The sequence below is a fragment of the Arvicola amphibius genome, chromosome 6, assembly GCF_903992535.2.
Source record: "Arvicola amphibius chromosome 6, mArvAmp1.2, whole genome shotgun sequence".
Lineage (NCBI taxonomy): Eukaryota > Metazoa > Chordata > Mammalia > Rodentia > Cricetidae > Arvicola > Arvicola amphibius.
The window spans coordinates 98,397,453-98,414,248 of record NC_052052.2 but is presented as its reverse complement, the minus strand read 5'-3'; the positions used below and the strand labels follow the sequence as shown (position 1 = coordinate 98,414,248).

General features: G+C 40.5%; 1 protein-coding gene across 1 annotated transcript in view; it reads right to left on the bottom strand.

Annotated features, from left to right (window-relative positions):
* Positions 1 to 16,796, bottom strand: part of Cubn (cubilin) — a 203,715-nt gene that overhangs the window by 66,732 nt on the left and 120,187 nt on the right. The window contains 10 exon segments of the mRNA XM_038333897.1: positions 29 to 219; positions 2,087 to 2,233; positions 6,019 to 6,216; positions 6,581 to 6,773; positions 8,192 to 8,376; positions 9,157 to 9,257; positions 9,259 to 9,381; positions 12,325 to 12,457; positions 13,347 to 13,475; positions 14,699 to 14,809. Of these exon segments, the coding sequence (XP_038189825.1) occupies positions 29 to 219; positions 2,087 to 2,233; positions 6,019 to 6,216; positions 6,581 to 6,773; positions 8,192 to 8,376; positions 9,157 to 9,257; positions 9,259 to 9,381; positions 12,325 to 12,457; positions 13,347 to 13,475; positions 14,699 to 14,809 (1,511 nt within the window).

Here is a 16,796-nt window from a genome sequence, read left to right as displayed (position 1 = left end):
ACTACAAAGAGTAACAAGCATGACATACCACCAAGTAATCCCCCTGGCTGCAAGAAGAGTCTCTATTTTGAATCTGGAAAGGTTGCTCAAAATGGACAGCGATAGTCAGACCACTCTGGACCCGAACATGCCAGGAGCAGTTGAGGTTGGGAATGTAGAGGTCGGGGTACTTGGGGGATGTGATAATCCCTCTGTCTGCATGCAAATATCCACCACAGCCTTCCCAAGAAGAAAAGAAAAGTAGGTTATTTAATGATATTGACAACTAGGTGTGTACGCTTCTCTCCTGGTCCCCCCACCCCCCACGGGGATTTTTCAAAATGTAAGCAACAGAATGAGAAGTTTGAAACTAACCGGGGATCAAAGTATGAGAAATGATTAGAGGCACAATTACTAAATGAGCACACACTGTTGGATACCCACAGTGTGGTGGTAAGATTGAGTCATGGAGAGAAGACCATTTACTTTCACAAAAGCTGGCTTTCCAAGGTAGAAGAAACACATGTATTCTCTCTGTAATAGCAGTAAGTCCAAGAAAAGAAACAAAGGGATGAGGGGGTAATGTACTCTGTGCTCGGAAGTTAGAGAGGTGGATGTCTGAGCAGAGACCTGGATGGAATAAGGAATCAAACTGGATGAGCTTAGGGAAGACGAACATGCAATCCAGAGAACAGTACAAAGACCTATTCTGGTAAGTGGTGGTGTCACTGTGACTTGGACTAGATGCGGCAAGCATGAGCAATTCAGAAAGTAGCTTGGTGAAGTTATGTAAGAAGCAGACTGTAGACTTGTTTCTCTACGTAGAATGGAAGGCTTTGGAGATCATCTGGGTATATATCATCTATCTGTCTGGTGTCTATCCATCTGTTTATCCAACCATCTATCTATCTATCTATCTATCTATTCTATCTATCTATCTATCTATCTATTATTCTCTATCTATCTATATCACTTATCTGTTTGTTTGCGTATCTATCTAAGGAGATGAGCTATAACTATTTCAGACATTGGGAGTTGAGAAGAGTGGTGGAGCAGGTCTTAAGTTGTCACTGTCAAGTTCTAGGCAGCCCGCTATCAAGTAAATGAAGAAACTGCATACGAGTTAGATTGCAGAGGCGTGCCTTTGTTTGGGCTCTAATCCAAAGCTCACCCACTATCCCCTGCACAGCTTGCCTCTACTGAGTGTAAGGTAGATCATTTTCCTTTGATTGCTCCATTCTTACAAAAGCTACCTATAAACAGGGAAGAAATTTACTAGATTAATTTTAATATTAGGTTAATAATTCATTTTAAAATTAAAATTTTCTTTCAATAGTCCATAGACAATTTCTTTAATGTTAATCTAGCTTGACTTCAAAGTTATTATTAGACTTCACACGCTGTCAAGTATTGAGAAAACTCAATGATATGACACATTAGAGCATTTCATATACTATATACATCCTCTGACTGATCAAGTATCTATTTCAAGAGCTACAGGTTCATTCTATCAAGTGACTGATTTCAACCAAAGCCTTTATGAAGGTGTCTCTTGCTTCATGTTTACTGGTTGTTTCTTAAGCTGAATACAGCATGTATCCATAATACCTTAGCAGGGCTATGAATATGTGTTATCTTCCAGTTATAACCCTTAGTTAAGGTGAAAGATATTTTAAAGATCTTTTCCTTGTGTCTACCATGAGCACCCCTCTTACAGAAGGTATCACTCAGACATCTGAGGGCAATAGGCATTCTATACAACTAGACAACTCTAGTTGTGTTTGAGGACTTGGTACCTAGCAGCACACTGATGTAGCAGGGATCTGTGACTTTTGATTTATAACTTGTGTCTTTGTAAAATAAAATGAAATGAGTAATCAGGGAGAAATCCAAGAGAAGGGAAGGAAAGGGAAGGGGAGGGGAAGGGAGGGGAAAGAAGGGGAGGGGAGGGGAGGAGAAGAGGGAGAAATACAAGGATAAGAGGACAGAAAGAATTGAGACAAGAGAAGAGAGGTAGAGGAAAACAGGAAAGGGGCAAAGAAGGAAGGAGAAAAGGGAGAAAGAGGAGTGGGGACGAAATCGAACAGCAAATGTTTGACTTCATTACTCTTGTGAACGGAGGCGTTGAAGCCTGCTCCAGGGACGCTGGAGTCTGAGATGAAGTGGATGTACATGAACTCTCCAGTTGACCGGATGGGCCCAGGAATATCTCTGCCACATAGGACAGCCAGCTTCTGGGCTAAGTAATTGTCTCCTGTGACCAAAGAAGGAAAATGTCAGTTTAAAGACACAGTCTTAAGATTCCACTCCACCATCACTTGCAGTCCAGCCAAAACTACTCACATATTTTTCTCAGAACGCTCAAGTTCCTAGGAGATAAAAGTATTCTCAGTAAGAGGGACAGTCAGCTTTACATCATTCTGGCTCCGGCTTGCCATGGTCTGCCTGCCCTTTCCTTAACCCTTTTCAATAAAAAAAAAAAAAAAAAAAAAAAAAAAAAAAAAAAAAAAAAAAAAAACCCTTTGACCCTTTGGGACAAGTCTCTCTGTCTTCCTAAACCTGGCGGCCAGCCAGCTCTTCCTGGCACAAAAAACTTAGAAAGAGAGCAGCTGAGGCTGGAAAGGGTTCAAGGGCCATGTTTATGTGAGTGGGAGTCAGAGGCTCTGATCTCAGCTACTGTGATGGCTGAACATCAAATGTCCAAAGGAGCAAGAAAGACCGGTTCCTTAGCCTAGACCTGGGCTCAGAGGGCTCATATTCAGAGATCATTCAGCAGGAGGTATGGGTGCTTCATATGACCATCTCCCTAGCCTGAAAGATGATTTTTTTTTTAAAAAAAAAATTTGTTTTGCTTTGTAGTTTTGCTTTTAGGACCATGGTTATGTAGAGGATGAGAAAAGATGGTCCCCCGGGAAGAGACACAAAAGGAAGTCGGCTCATTGTGTGGCCCCTTTTCCTTTTGCTTCCTTTGGGTATAAGCTTTCACCAAACCCTGAGCTATCTCAGCCAGGAGCTAAATGGAATAAAGGGGATTAGAGCTGACTCAGATTCCTTGACAGGGAAATTAATAAACACAGAAAATTGGTAGATTTCAAACTTAAAAAATAAGGGATTTGAGACACGAGGAAATGTGCTTTTTTACACAACATATATACAGATATATATATGCATATAATATATTTATACACAAACATATAAAATACATATATATATATACTTTAAAAATATTGACAAGTCAGTTTATAATTTCTATGTAATTATCAATACACTGGCCATTATAAGATGAACTTTTTCAAAAAGCTTGGAACAAGAATTTATTGACTTCTTCTGTAATTATCAAAGCTTTCAAAATTTTGGTTCATTTACCCCCAATATAGTTATGTCAATACACGTTTTACTTCTCAGTGACACTGGGCTTTATCTATTAATTTCATTTATTTTATAAGCACCACCTCGACTGGTGAAACAACGCTTATCCCAACACGATTACTGTAATCCACTTGTCAGTCGTTCCGTAACTCAGTACCTGGAAAATGGAATCCTTCCTTGTCTTTCTAGTCTCCAAACTTAATTCTGGGGCATTTTGATAAACTTCCAAATACTAATCATTCTGATTTTAGACGCAAAACCTTCTCTAAAGGGGGGGCAGTAAGTCTGGGAACCATAAATATGAGGCCTAGAATATAGGTAGTGATTCCCTAGGCCACCCTGTCGTAGAGATGTAGAAACAGGTACTAACGATACAAAAGCCTGACATTTATTGAGCAGTTACTATGTGTCCCTCATAAGTGTCTTATGTTTTCAATTTTTTTCTTCGCAAAAAACAGTTAGGTATTATTATCACACCCAGAAAAAAGAATCTTATAAGGAACACAAGTTTGGTTACCATATGTAAGGGCACAGAAGTCAACAATGAATCTACCCCTGGCATATTAACTCTAGACACTGCAAACTTCCTCTACAAGATGATATGTCTACATCAGGGATTACTGATATATTATTATTATTATTATTATTATTATTATTATTATTATTATTATTTAGTTTTGAGACAGGATCCTGAGTATTCCAGACTCACCTTGAACTCACAAAGTATGACTTGGAAGTTCTGATCCACTTACCTCCATTTTCTGAGTGCTAGCATTTGTGACACTAGGAATTGAACCAAGGGCTTCTTGACTGCTAACCAAGCACCCTGTCAACTAATCTATAGTCAAGTCCAGAACTACTGACGTCTGATATAATTTCCCCTCTCTTCCCCTTGCTTTCCTCCCTCCATTTATTCTTTTCTTTCTTTCCCTTCTTTCCAAAAACGCTTTCTATGCTCAGCATAGTTCTATGAAACCTATTTGGCAGAATGTTTAGTACATTAAATTGGATGTGTGCTATACATGATGCCTGTGTTACTATTTTATGGGCAATGAACTTCATATATTTGCTTCAGAATGTCAAACATGCCTACTAATCAGAAGCAAAATAACCAGTGAGGCAAAAATCCAAGTAACTAAAATAAGAAAGTCAATTCTAGTTTCAAAGAATGTTAGCACAACGCACGTGGACAAAATACCCCCAACACCCTGCAGCTGACACGGGTGCTCAACACACATGTTTCTGAACCAGCAAACAAACAGGTGAAGAAGGAAGGAAGCTATTAGCTATCTATTCATGGTCGTGATCAAAAGGACCCATGTGTATCTGGTACTTTATTGATCTAGATGCTTTTGTTGTTTGGGCACAAAGCACAATTTCTGAGTTCTTTCAACTCACCCCATGAGCAAGAAAATGGATAGAACATACCAGCGGTGTCTCCTTAAGTAAAGTGAAGCTTAGAGAATTCTGCATCTACAAAAGCCTTGGACTTTTGTTAGCATTTTACATTTATTGCCTTTTCAGATAGTCATAAAAAGCCACTGGGGGATAAAAGCCCTAGGAGCAGCATTCACCTCTTTCCGGAATGATTAAAACAGCCTGGTAAGCAGGTCATTGAAAAGAAAGGGAGCATGCCTTAGCACCCAGGCTTCCAAGACAGGCAGCTCAGTAGACTGCGAGTTCTACAGAGCAAGCAAGCTACTCCATTGATGCAGTTCCTCCTGAAGATTTCCAAAAGCTTTCAACTGTATTGTGAAACACTCAGAATTGTGTGCGCCAGAATGCAGCGACTGAATTACCACTGTAAGAATAAATTTAGTATCTACAGGGATGCCTTGATATCAGAAAAGAGAAGCACTCTGGACGTGTGCTGAAAGCCAAATTGTTCACAGGACAAAGGGTCGTGAGGGCATGATGATTATTTCTTAGTGCCCAGTCTCAATAGACTGAGATATGCATTTCCACCAAGCAAAGTTTCTCATTGGGAGGGTTTTGTAGGGGTGGGAATATAAGAAAGCAATTTCTTGAATATTAAAGTCAAACATCTTTGCTTTTGTTGACAGTCTTCATTGCCAGGTGATGCTGACATTGATACTCTGGGAGCCACTGAGAAACACAGATGTGAAGGACGTGGTCTCCCTATTGTCCTTTTGTACTGAGTTGATGCAGAGTATGAAGGGCAATTGTATGTATACTGGACAGTCTCATTGTTCATGGTTCTTCATCACTGTAGAGCCACACCACAACACTCTCATTCCTATTCCTTCTGCCCACAGATTCAGGAGATGATGGGAAAGAGACACATTGCCTTAGATACTTTTTGGTATTCTACTTTGATCTTAATGCCTTAAGTACAAATGTCAATATTTACTTTCACTGTGTCAATAAAAATTTAACACAGCCTGGAAGTCCAGACAGTGTCTCTCCTTTCGAGGCCTTTGTTTTCTCTGAGGAATGTGCTATCCCTGGCATTGTTTGATAAGTGATACAGTACTCTCCCTACATTCTCTAGACATTGTAGCTATTTTTTTTTTCTATTTGATCACTTGACTGGTTACAGTATCTATGAAATTCCACACAAAATGTAGTGGATCTAGTATGTAAGCATAAAGACAACTGAATGTACCTGTGTATAAGATTGTAAACAGCAACCTCTAAACAGTTTCTTACCATCTCTTATGATCAGCTTGTCATAGGCACATGCTGCCTGGGATTCAATGTCCATGGAGAGGATGTTGAGTTCCACAGTAGAATCAGGAGCATAGATGACCCATACACAGTCAGCACGATTATTATACAGCCCAGGCCAGCCCGGGGAGAAAAAAAGGACAGGAGTGTCTCCTGTCACCAAATATCCTCCACAGGCACCTGTACAAAGAAAATCCACATCTTTAACACTTTGTCCTTTAAGTGCTTCAAAGTGGCTACACTCTGGGGCTGAGTGAGAATGCATGTTTTTTTTTTCTTTCTTTTTTTTTTTTTTTTTTTTGAGAATGCATGTTTAAAAGCACTTCCTGTTCTCCCAGAAAACCTGAGCTGTGTTCCCAATACCCATGTCAGGTAGTTCACAAACACTGTGACTACATCTCCAGGAAACATAACCTCTCTTCTGGCCTGTAAGAGCACCAGTACAAACACACCACACACACACACAAACACACACACACACACACACACACACACACACACACACACCAGTCTTAGACAAATCCCCAAACATTACCAAATCTACCTGTATCAATGGTAGGAACAGCTCCAGCAGAAGCATCTAATGCAAACCATTCCAGAAGGAAACCCTTCCCTGAGATGGTAGCATCAGAAGAAAACTGGAATGTCATAGAGTTTCTACTGGAGCTAAAAGATTCCATCTGGGTACTGCAATAAGTGCCAATCAGGTTGGAATGAATGTCAAACCCATCATAGATCTGCATGTAAAAAAATAAATAAAACATCGTAACTAGGCAGCTATCTGTAGTTTTCTTCATTTAAAGAGAATTTAAAGGAAGGTTTGTATTCATAATTGTATCAGAGTAGAAAGGTTTATCAAGAAAATACTTCAATTTAAAACAGAAAGTCACATTAAATACATTATTATAGATAATTTAAGTTATTCCATATAGATTAACTTGCGAATTATCTTTAAAAACATGCTTGTGGGCTCTAGCATATTTAGTGGCTTATAGTCAAATCCGTGGGTGGGAAAGTAAGCCTACAGTAGAGTTCCCACTCTAAGAGAGACTGGAGCTGATAACAAAGAAGAAACCACCGCTCACGGGTGTATTCAAATGCTTAGTAGATCTAGTCTATCTGCCTTAACATACAATCTCACCTACGTAGAGGCATATTTTATGATAGTTTTTAAATAATCATAAATCCTCTGTTGAGAAGCTTATTTCTTTCAATTATGTCACAATAATTTTCGCACCTATGGGCATCATACCATCTGTCATTGGGGTTCTACTTTGAGCACTGAGCTTCCAAAAGAGTGATTGGATTGTGGCTTTCAGGAATATGATAGTGTTTTCTGAAATTCGCAACAGATTAGTCAATGCATGGATGACAAAGCCATCATAGTGTCTTCCATTTGTGTTTCTCCTTATTTTTATAATCACCCTTTCAGGTTTTAAGGCTGTTCCATTAGAATAGACAACTCTCTCTTGGGAAGTCTGCTGCATCTGAGTATGCTCTATGCCCCCTTCCTCTCTCTCCACTGATGTGGGATTCCCCTCTGTATGCTGTGAATACTATTGGTTAATAAAGAAGCTGTCTTGGCCTGTGACAGGGCAAAAGAGAAGAGCTAGGCAAGGAAAACTAAACTGAATGCTGGGAGAAAGAAAGCTGAGTAAGGAGAAGCCATGTAGCCCCACAGAAGACAGATCCCTGAACTTTACCCAGTAAGCCACAGCCACATGGCCATACACAGATTAAGATAGATGGGTTAAACTAAGATATAAGAGTCAGACAGAAATACGCTTAGCTATTGGTCAAAAGTATTGCAAACAATATGGTTTCTGAGTGACTATTTTGGAGCTGAGCAGCCGGGACAGAACAAGTAACCTCCTACAACACTTAACAATTGGGCTTCTATCTACATAAAGACTTCTCTTAAATCCCACCTTGCTTCAAGAAAAACTGCAAAACAAGACAAAACAAATAAAAGAACAAACAGGATAAACAGGACAGAAGACAGAATAAACACATAACCAGAGCCAAATAGGCATGCTTAGACAAGTCAACAAGGAAATTATAGTAATGCTTAAAATGTCTTTTATTTATTATGGACTTAGTTTTGCCGATAGTATCCATCAAAGTAGACAAGCCTCCTCCTCACAAAGAAACTCACCTTTAATTTGTCATATTGGCAGTTGCCTGCTGATTCCATGTCTATCTCCAAGATTCTAGCATGGAAATCTGAGATGGGTTTTACATTTACTGTCCATCTGTATTGGGAGTGAGGGGGGGTAACTTCCAGCCATAAGGGAGATGCGATTTTCCCATGCGTTCCCACAATATTATCATTGCCAAATACTAGGAGGGAAAACAGAGTTGTAAATCAGACCAACTTAGAATTGTTCTTTAATGAAATGAAATGAAAGCAAAACCAAACAAAAAACAAAAGCAAAAACTAAGGGCAAGACTGTTGGAAAGGGTAGGAAGGATGGCCCCTGAATGAAGTTCCATCTCCTTAGCTGGCTGTAGGGTATGAAAAGAAGGGACAACTTCCCATGAGAAAGCATCTCCCAGACACCACAGAAGTTGGGGAGTAGTCATGCCAGCTCACAACCTTTAATTGTATTTTTACCAATTTTGTTTGCTTTATGCAAGCAAGGAATTTTCTTTCCTTTTAAAATTCTATATGACGATCAACACAAAGAATAGTCAATCATGGAAAAACTCGAGTTAAAGAACAAAAATAATTAATACTTTTATCTGTATTGAAAGAATAGCCCACGTTTTATCCGAATGCTTAAGCTAATCCTAAAATAATTCTAAAGATCTTAATTTGAAGAATGTATTAAAAGATCAAACGAAACATGTTTGATAGAACTTTATCTGCCTGGAGATAAAAAGGGCTCCTTTGCACAATATCATAAACATTAATAACAGGTGGAAATTGGAGCCTAAAAAAAGACTTAAAACAGCAAGCTCAATTTCTTTATCTGTTAGTGAGCCATCCATAAACAACTGAGATTTTCTGGTATATTACTCTACAATCTGAGGAAAGAATGTGGCGTGTAGGATTATTCCTAGTTGATACATTACTGAAAATTTTCATCATTCCTAGTTTGTAGGATACTTTCTAGAAGCCATTATGGAACAGACCAACTTTACTTTATTGAACCTGCCTGGAAGCCATGCCACTGCCTGAGCCATCAGAGACAAATCTGATCCACAAAGTATGGCCTTGATGGAGGAGAATTGCCAGGGAGGGAGTTTCCACAGTATCGTCCCACCAAGTGGCCTGTGGCAGTTCCTTTCTCGATTTCCACGAAATCCTTGTTACAGTTTAAAGAGTTCTCCAACTGAAAGGATCTAATTTGGAAACAAACAAACAACAAAAGTAGCAGAGTGAACTGGTAGAAGAAATTTGCGATCATCCTGATTTCTGCTTCCGGGGAGCCAAACCCCTCTCTTGGCCCCCATTAGCCCCCAATTCAATACTAAAAATGTTGCTTCAAATAATTGGATATCCCCTTGGAGTAAGAAAAGAAACTCAATTTCTTCTTTATATGCTGAAATTAACTTAACATTTTTCACGTATGTTCTCAAAATATTAGAAATACAAAACTCTTACGACAAAACAGAGTATCCTTGGACCTTTTGAGATAAATAGCTGCAAAATAGTACTACCTATTAAAAAAAAGCAGTATAATTCAGGCTCACGTTTATTACACTTAATGTTATTAACAATGTGAAATATGCTAAAATTGCTTTACTTTGCTTCTGAGAGAGGTGAGTCACCTCTCTCATCTCAGAAGGTAACTCCCCAGAATCACTCTGAAAGCATCACTACTGAAGCATGCTGTGTGTGTCTTTCCACCTTAGTACCACCTCAAAGCTCCTTGCAGTGAAGAATCTGGACTCCATATGCTTTGTCTGGTCGTTTCTTTCCTTATTTCAGATGCTTTGCTTACACACAATCATTTCTGATTCCATTTTTATGGGTGTTCTGTGTGTGTGAATGTGTCTCGGATTCTGTATGCATTTCTTGTGCTTTTCCTTCTGCTCTCCCCTTTCCCCGTTTTATGCTATCCTGGTTTGCTTATTTTTATTTTATCTTCTAATAATTATTATTACTTTAGGTGATTGTATTCTAATGAGAGAAAAAGGTGTGGCTTTGGATGGGTGGGAACGTGGGATGATCTAGGAGAAGTTGGGGGAGGGCAAGCAATAATCAGGACATATGGTATGAAAGATATTTTTCAATAAAAAACAAATAATTATATATTCAGGAGGGGGAGAATCTAGCTATAAATACCAACTGAATCAGGATGTGAAATTTAACAAACTCAGGTGATGCGAATGCCTGTTAAAATTCGACAATGGACCAGAGAGGTTGCACAGGTCTTTGCTAATGATCAGATGTTTATCTCCCAGGGAGAAACAGCACGGAGGGCCTTTCTGCTAGGAATCACAGTGATGATTCTTCCAGGAGTCAATTAAGCTTCTTATAAAAGTTTTATTCTTGGGAGTCTTTTGTTTTAGGCTGGTACACTTATAAGCAAATCTACCCTTTGGCTAAGACCTGTCAGTGAAAATACAATGTGCAACACAAATAATATGCTTTCTGTTTCTCATTATCTCACTTCTGTTCTGTTAGAACCAATCATTTCCTCAATGCCTTCTTCTGGCATAAAGTATTATTTCTGTTCATTCCTTTGAATATCTGCTTTTACAGAATAAATAGGTTTTATTTCTCCCCTCTCCTTTTCATTGCAAATTCAACCATAATTTATCCACTTTTTCTCCGTACTCAGTTTCACCACAGCGTCCATAAACCAAACCCTGTGTTAGAACTTGATGAGCTTCAGATGCTTTTCACACACCCAATGGAAGAGGGCTAGTCCACATCTGGAAGTGGTTTAGAGCAGGACAGAAATAACTCCCAGGCCTTGCCAGGAAGCCTTTCTCATAACCATTAGCACAGAGCGAAAGCAGCGTGCACTCTACAAAGGCCCCTTAAACAACAAAACTCAAGCCAGTAACACAACAGAGTCAGACTGTATCCAGGTGAGCAAGGAAACCTTCCCACGTGGCAGTTTAAAGTTGTGTTGACTCTCATCTACGGGAAGTTTCTTGCTTAGTACAATGTCATTTGCACCCTGAGGAGGCATGGTCTGGCTGATGGATTAAAGAAAGCAATTTGAAATATTTGAACTTGTCTCATTTTTAATCAGTTCTTGTGCACAGATGGGCATGGCTATGAGGAAGAGGCAGCAAACAATTCTCTCAACGTGGAAGAGTTTACATCCTTTTCAAAACAAAATTAACATTGCCGTGCATGCCTGTTATTCCTGCATGACAAGGTGAGGCAGGAGGATGACAAGTTTGAGGCCATTGAGGGCTATACACAGAGGACATGTGAAAAAATAATTACAACAAAGAGTTTATTTCAACCTGACTCCAATAACATGTAATATAGTAAGACACGTGACTTTGAATTCAAGCTGGTTATGTAAATACCAACATATCTTCAGTAAATAAATGTTTGTTTGTTCTTTTCCTTTTCTTCTTTTATTTTTTTGAGACAGGGTCTCTGTGTTACCCTGGCTGTCCTGGAACATGTATAGACCAGATTGGTCTCAAACTCAAAGAGATTTATTTGCTTGCCTCTGTCCCTGAGTGCTGGGGTTAAAGGTGTGCACTAGCACACCTGGATGCCAGTGCGTATTTTTTAAGTCCCCATTATCAATATGCTTTGTCATTGGGACCTCTCTACTGAGGGATGAGACAATCCCATTTCACATACCATGTGCTCTTTACATCTGCTTCTGGGAAATATTATTATTGCTGTTTAGTTTAACCTAGGTCTATTTGGAACGTAACAAGATCTCCCATTCATTCCATACCCACAGTCCATGTTCCATAAGTGTTAGGATTCCATGAGAAGCTTGAAGGCAGTCTTAACAATCAGCTGCTAATTTAAAAAAACTAAAATGAAAAACCCTCCCAAGACCACTTCTCTGATAGGAAAGGAATAGGGATAAGGTAGGGTGGGTAAAGAAAGCCGAAAGGAGACAGGCAATGTTTCTCTCAGTTGGAAGAAAGAGTACTCTTGAAAGATTCTTAGTGCTTTACATAACTCAAGCTATGAGCAGGACAGAAGAAATGGGGGAAAGTTTTCCTAAGGTTCGTGCCTGTTCCCTCTGGTGAGGTCTTGGACCCAGGATGCTGGTTACCCCATCTGTCACTAACAGTGCCGCCTCCCTGCAGACTCAACAGTACTGAGAAAGCATACCCACATACGGGACTTACAGGAAGGACAGCTGCAGCTGGTTCCCAGGGGAGCTGACAACATTCCAGACACACTCCACGTTAGGATGGTATTCTGCTGGGTAGTTAGGGCTGTTGAAGATGCCGTGAGCCATGTTGAAGGTTCCACCGCAAGCTGCAAGGCAAAAGCAACAGAGTTTCAGAGCAAAGGCCAAATGAAAGACCCCGAAAGATACAAGAGGAAGAGCATTAGAGCCATCTGCGAAGCAGCACATGGCAGTTCCATCTCACGTTAATAACTGATCTCTGTCACATGGAGTAACGGGAAAGATTCCAAAACCAGAAACTCAACAGCTCCTCAGTATGTGGGCCAGAGGGGACCCTTTTCTAAAAGGTTTCCTCCATGTGGACTAGAACTTTAGGTAAAAGGGACCTGGTTTTAATCCTGCAGTCCCTTGGTTTTCATGGTCAGGGTGATTTTCAAGCTTGCCCTGGAAGAGGAGGTACCTTTCCCTGGTTGCCATGGGAAAGACAGCTTTCCATCTTTCTCTCTGTGGAGAGCACTGAAACACACCATTCTTCATTGTTCTACACTAGGTCTGTAATCGCCTCTCCTGGCCAAGAACCACAGTGCTGACTGGCACCTCTTCCTTTCCTGCCCACGTGCCTCATGACAGAATGGACAGTTGCTCAATAGCCAGGCCTACCTACCATCAAGTGCAGAAGACAAAAGAATAACCATGAGGCTGTGCATCCATATGAGTTGCCACCAATCTGCTAGTCATGGAGCACCTTAGCAAACACAATGCTGAGATGCTAGCGAACAGGTCTCCAGGAAGATAAGGCTTAGCTAAAAAAATAGTCGGCTTTCCAGCTAATTCTCCTCATGTTTAGCTCTCATGGTTGTGAGAATTTGCACGGTATTAAATTATAAAAAAAAAAAAGCACATGGGGATTTTTAAACTAAAAGAGTCAGCTTTAAACCAAAAGAGTCCTAAATAACCAACGGAAATTTCTATCACTCGGTGCTAACCTTGCTGCATCTGTTAATGCCTCTTACTTACCCGACGTTGATGCAGAATAGAAGGCATGGAAACCCTCAAACCTGCCCAAAGAATTGGAGACAAACCTCAGGGTCAGGGCACTGCCAAAGGATATGATGGGATGGGGCAAAGAGTTGCCACAGTAACGGCCTAAAGGATGAAGGGAGTAATGAGGAGGTAAGTAATGATGTGGTAGGATCCACACGTCTATTCACCAAGCACACACAAGAGTCTCACAATCTCACAGTGAGAACCCCTTACATCAAAGTTGTGTCTGAGGCAATGCCTGACCACAAAAGGTAAACTCTAGATACAAACATAGCCAGGATAAACTATAAATCTGATCTTAAAAACTTAGAGTGACAGAGGGAAAGCTGATGTGAGCAGACTTCAAATGTAACTCAAGTAATCATGTCTAGCCACGTGGTACTAGACAACAATGCACTTCGAATCTCAGTAAGAGAAGATGGGGCACCAGGTTACATGAATTCAATGCATGGCTTGCCATTTACTGGCTATGTAACCGGAGACGAGTTATTGGGTGCTCTGTTTCCCCATATGAAGACAGGGGCATATTAGAAATAACTAACCCCATGTCATAAGGACGTAAGGACTGAGTTACCACTTATAAAGTACTTAGAACAGTACTCTGCAGGAGGCAGTTGTATAAGAGTGTGTGTAATACAAAGCATCCTTGGCACAATACAAATGGATCAATGTCTCAGACAAGACAATGAAAGGTGTTCTCCTTCCTTGTCCACCAAGCTCTGTTATGGGCGCTGGAATCAGAGCAGTCTCTTCTCACAGAGCTTGTCCTCTGCCAGGGGGGACACTCCCATGGCAAAATACTCACAGAGGAAGCTTAGTGCATCTAAGGCTGTTTTGTCTGAACCATTTTAAGAGCCGTGTCACATATGTCTTAACTTTATTGGGATGCCTAGCAAACAAACTGGTGAATTTTCAATTAAATCAATTAGTATGTTTTCCTTCCTTTGGAAACAGAAGAAAGATTTCCAACAGAGTATAAGAAGTACTTTAAAGTACTAACCAGAAATTTCTGAATTTGCTGTTTACTGATGAAATGGTCTTTGTTCCACTCCCGATTCAGATTGGAGTTTAGAATCTGTAACTTGCACTTCAAATGCAAACTAAAATGCACAAGCTATTTTTGAACGTAAATAATTTGGGTTTCTTGAGCCCCACATTATCCTGCTTTCCTACCCTCTGATTAGTCCAATGTGGCTTTTGAGGCTCTTCATGCTTATTGGAAACACTGTAACTTTGAATGTCAGCACACACACACACACACACACACACACACACACACACACTACATGCCAAGACTACAGATGTAAAGGATCGAGTCTCTGTACCTTGGACAGGTGCGTCATAGTCCTTGCCATCCAAAATTTCTAAAAAGTCCTCTTGACAGCCCGTGCTGTCCTGAAGCTGAAAGTGGCTGAAGGTGAGAGAGATATGATTGACTGCAGAGAAAAACAAGAGAGAAGAGGGTTGGTTATTTAATAAAATATCGGCAAGCAGAACAGAGATATTTTTGCCTCTGGTACTTTCAGAGGGTTTTCCAGCAGGGAAGCAAGGAATTTGGCAGCTTCGCACAGGGCTGGGGTGGGTAAACAGAGCTAAGGGCTCTGCTTTGTGCTTCAAGGGCTTCCTTTGAAGAGCAACAGAATCAATGCTTTTGAAAATGCCTGTAGAATCCAAAATGCCAGTCATGGTAAATCAGGAGTCTCGGGCAAGTTCACCCCAGAGGCTTTGGGAACTGTCTTATTGGAAAATGTAACTTTAGGCTTTTGTTGTTTTGTTTATCAGCCATTGTTGTGTTCCTCCCATAAATACTTTCCTCCACAGATTAGTTTTCTGAGATTCTGATTCCTTACATGTGCTTGTGCTGAAAGATCCTTTTTGCACAGGGTATGCCTCCTGGCACTCAGGCTGATTTAGGGGTCAGAACCAGTGCCCCTGAGCTTCTGAATCATCCACCAAGAACGCTTTGAGTCACGTAAGGAACAGCAAGTGCCTGGGTACATTTTCCTATTGTTGTCCTTCACTGTGGCCCTAATGTTCAGAATGGGATCTTTTCCTGTTGCTGGCCTTGCCGTGAGAACTTTCATCTGGATGCTTTTACAGCTCATGAGAAAATAAGCAGTAGGCACAAAACTGCGGGGCTCAAGGCAGGGGGCTTCTCTTTTTCAGTTTTGTTGGGGCTCCACCCTCTCCATCTACAAAGACTCAAAATTACATCACTGGCGCCCACATCTCATGCATGGCCACAAAATTCTATCCGTTTGTGAAATTTTAATTTCACAATGAATAACAATTAAATTAAATTTAATAATATTTAAACCCAGCTCTTCTGCAAATAATTTTATGCCGGGACCCGATTAGCCTAAGTGACTGTCCAATTTTCACACAAGTCATTAATTAGAGTTCAGAGCAGAGAACTTAATGGTTTTCCCACACTGAGTCTGAAATCACAGATTCTTCCTGGAAATCTTAAAGGAGGGCAGGGGTCACATGAAATTGGATTCGTAATGAGACCAGAATCACTCTATGTGGTGCTATTGTGTCATGTCTATAAGGATCATCTCATTTTCTCTGCCTGTCAACATGAACAGACTACTACCATGTCAGGTAATAGAATACTAAGATTCCGAGAAGAAAAGAAGGCAAACATTTACTGAGTGCTTCTAGGCCTGTACTGAGATCTCATAAATATATCCATGGCAGGAGAGACGGGGTATTGCTATTAGTTTCGCCTTTAGTGATCAATAGCTTGTGAGATCATATCCTCCAACTGTAAGGTATTTCTCCAAACTATATCCTTCTTATTCACATATTCATGGGTATGTACTATGCTCAGCAATACTTGATAGGTAGGTAGGTGTTCTAGGAGTCACGTCTTCAATCCTTTGTCTTTATTGGTTTGTTTGTTTGCTTGCTTGTTCTTGAAACAAGGATTTCACTGATCCCAGAGTGGCTTCCAACTGGATATGAATAGAGGGTGACCTTGAACTTCTGATTCTCCTACTTCCGTGTGTGTTGGAATGACAAGCATGTGCCACCACTCTCGACTCATGTAGTTCTGGGGATCAAACCCAGAGCTTCACTGGTGACAGGAAAGCACTCAGTCCACTGAGCTAGACCTTCAGCTCCGCAGCCCTTGGAAGTTTTAGAGACGAGGTCTCCATACATTACTCAGGCTGGCCTTGACCTTATTGTGAGCCCAGCCTCATCTCCATCTCTTAATCCTCTGTCTTAGCCTCCAGAGTGCTAGGATTACCACACCCAGCCTTAAAACTCCCTTTAAGTTAAATATGAATCAGTTTAGACAGGTTTTGCTTACAGACTAGAAAATGACTATTTCCATTGCATTCCAGGAACCAGGGCCCTTCCATAAAAGATTGCCAGTTAGGCAATTGTTGCCACTGAAGAGCTAAGTGTTCTACTGAC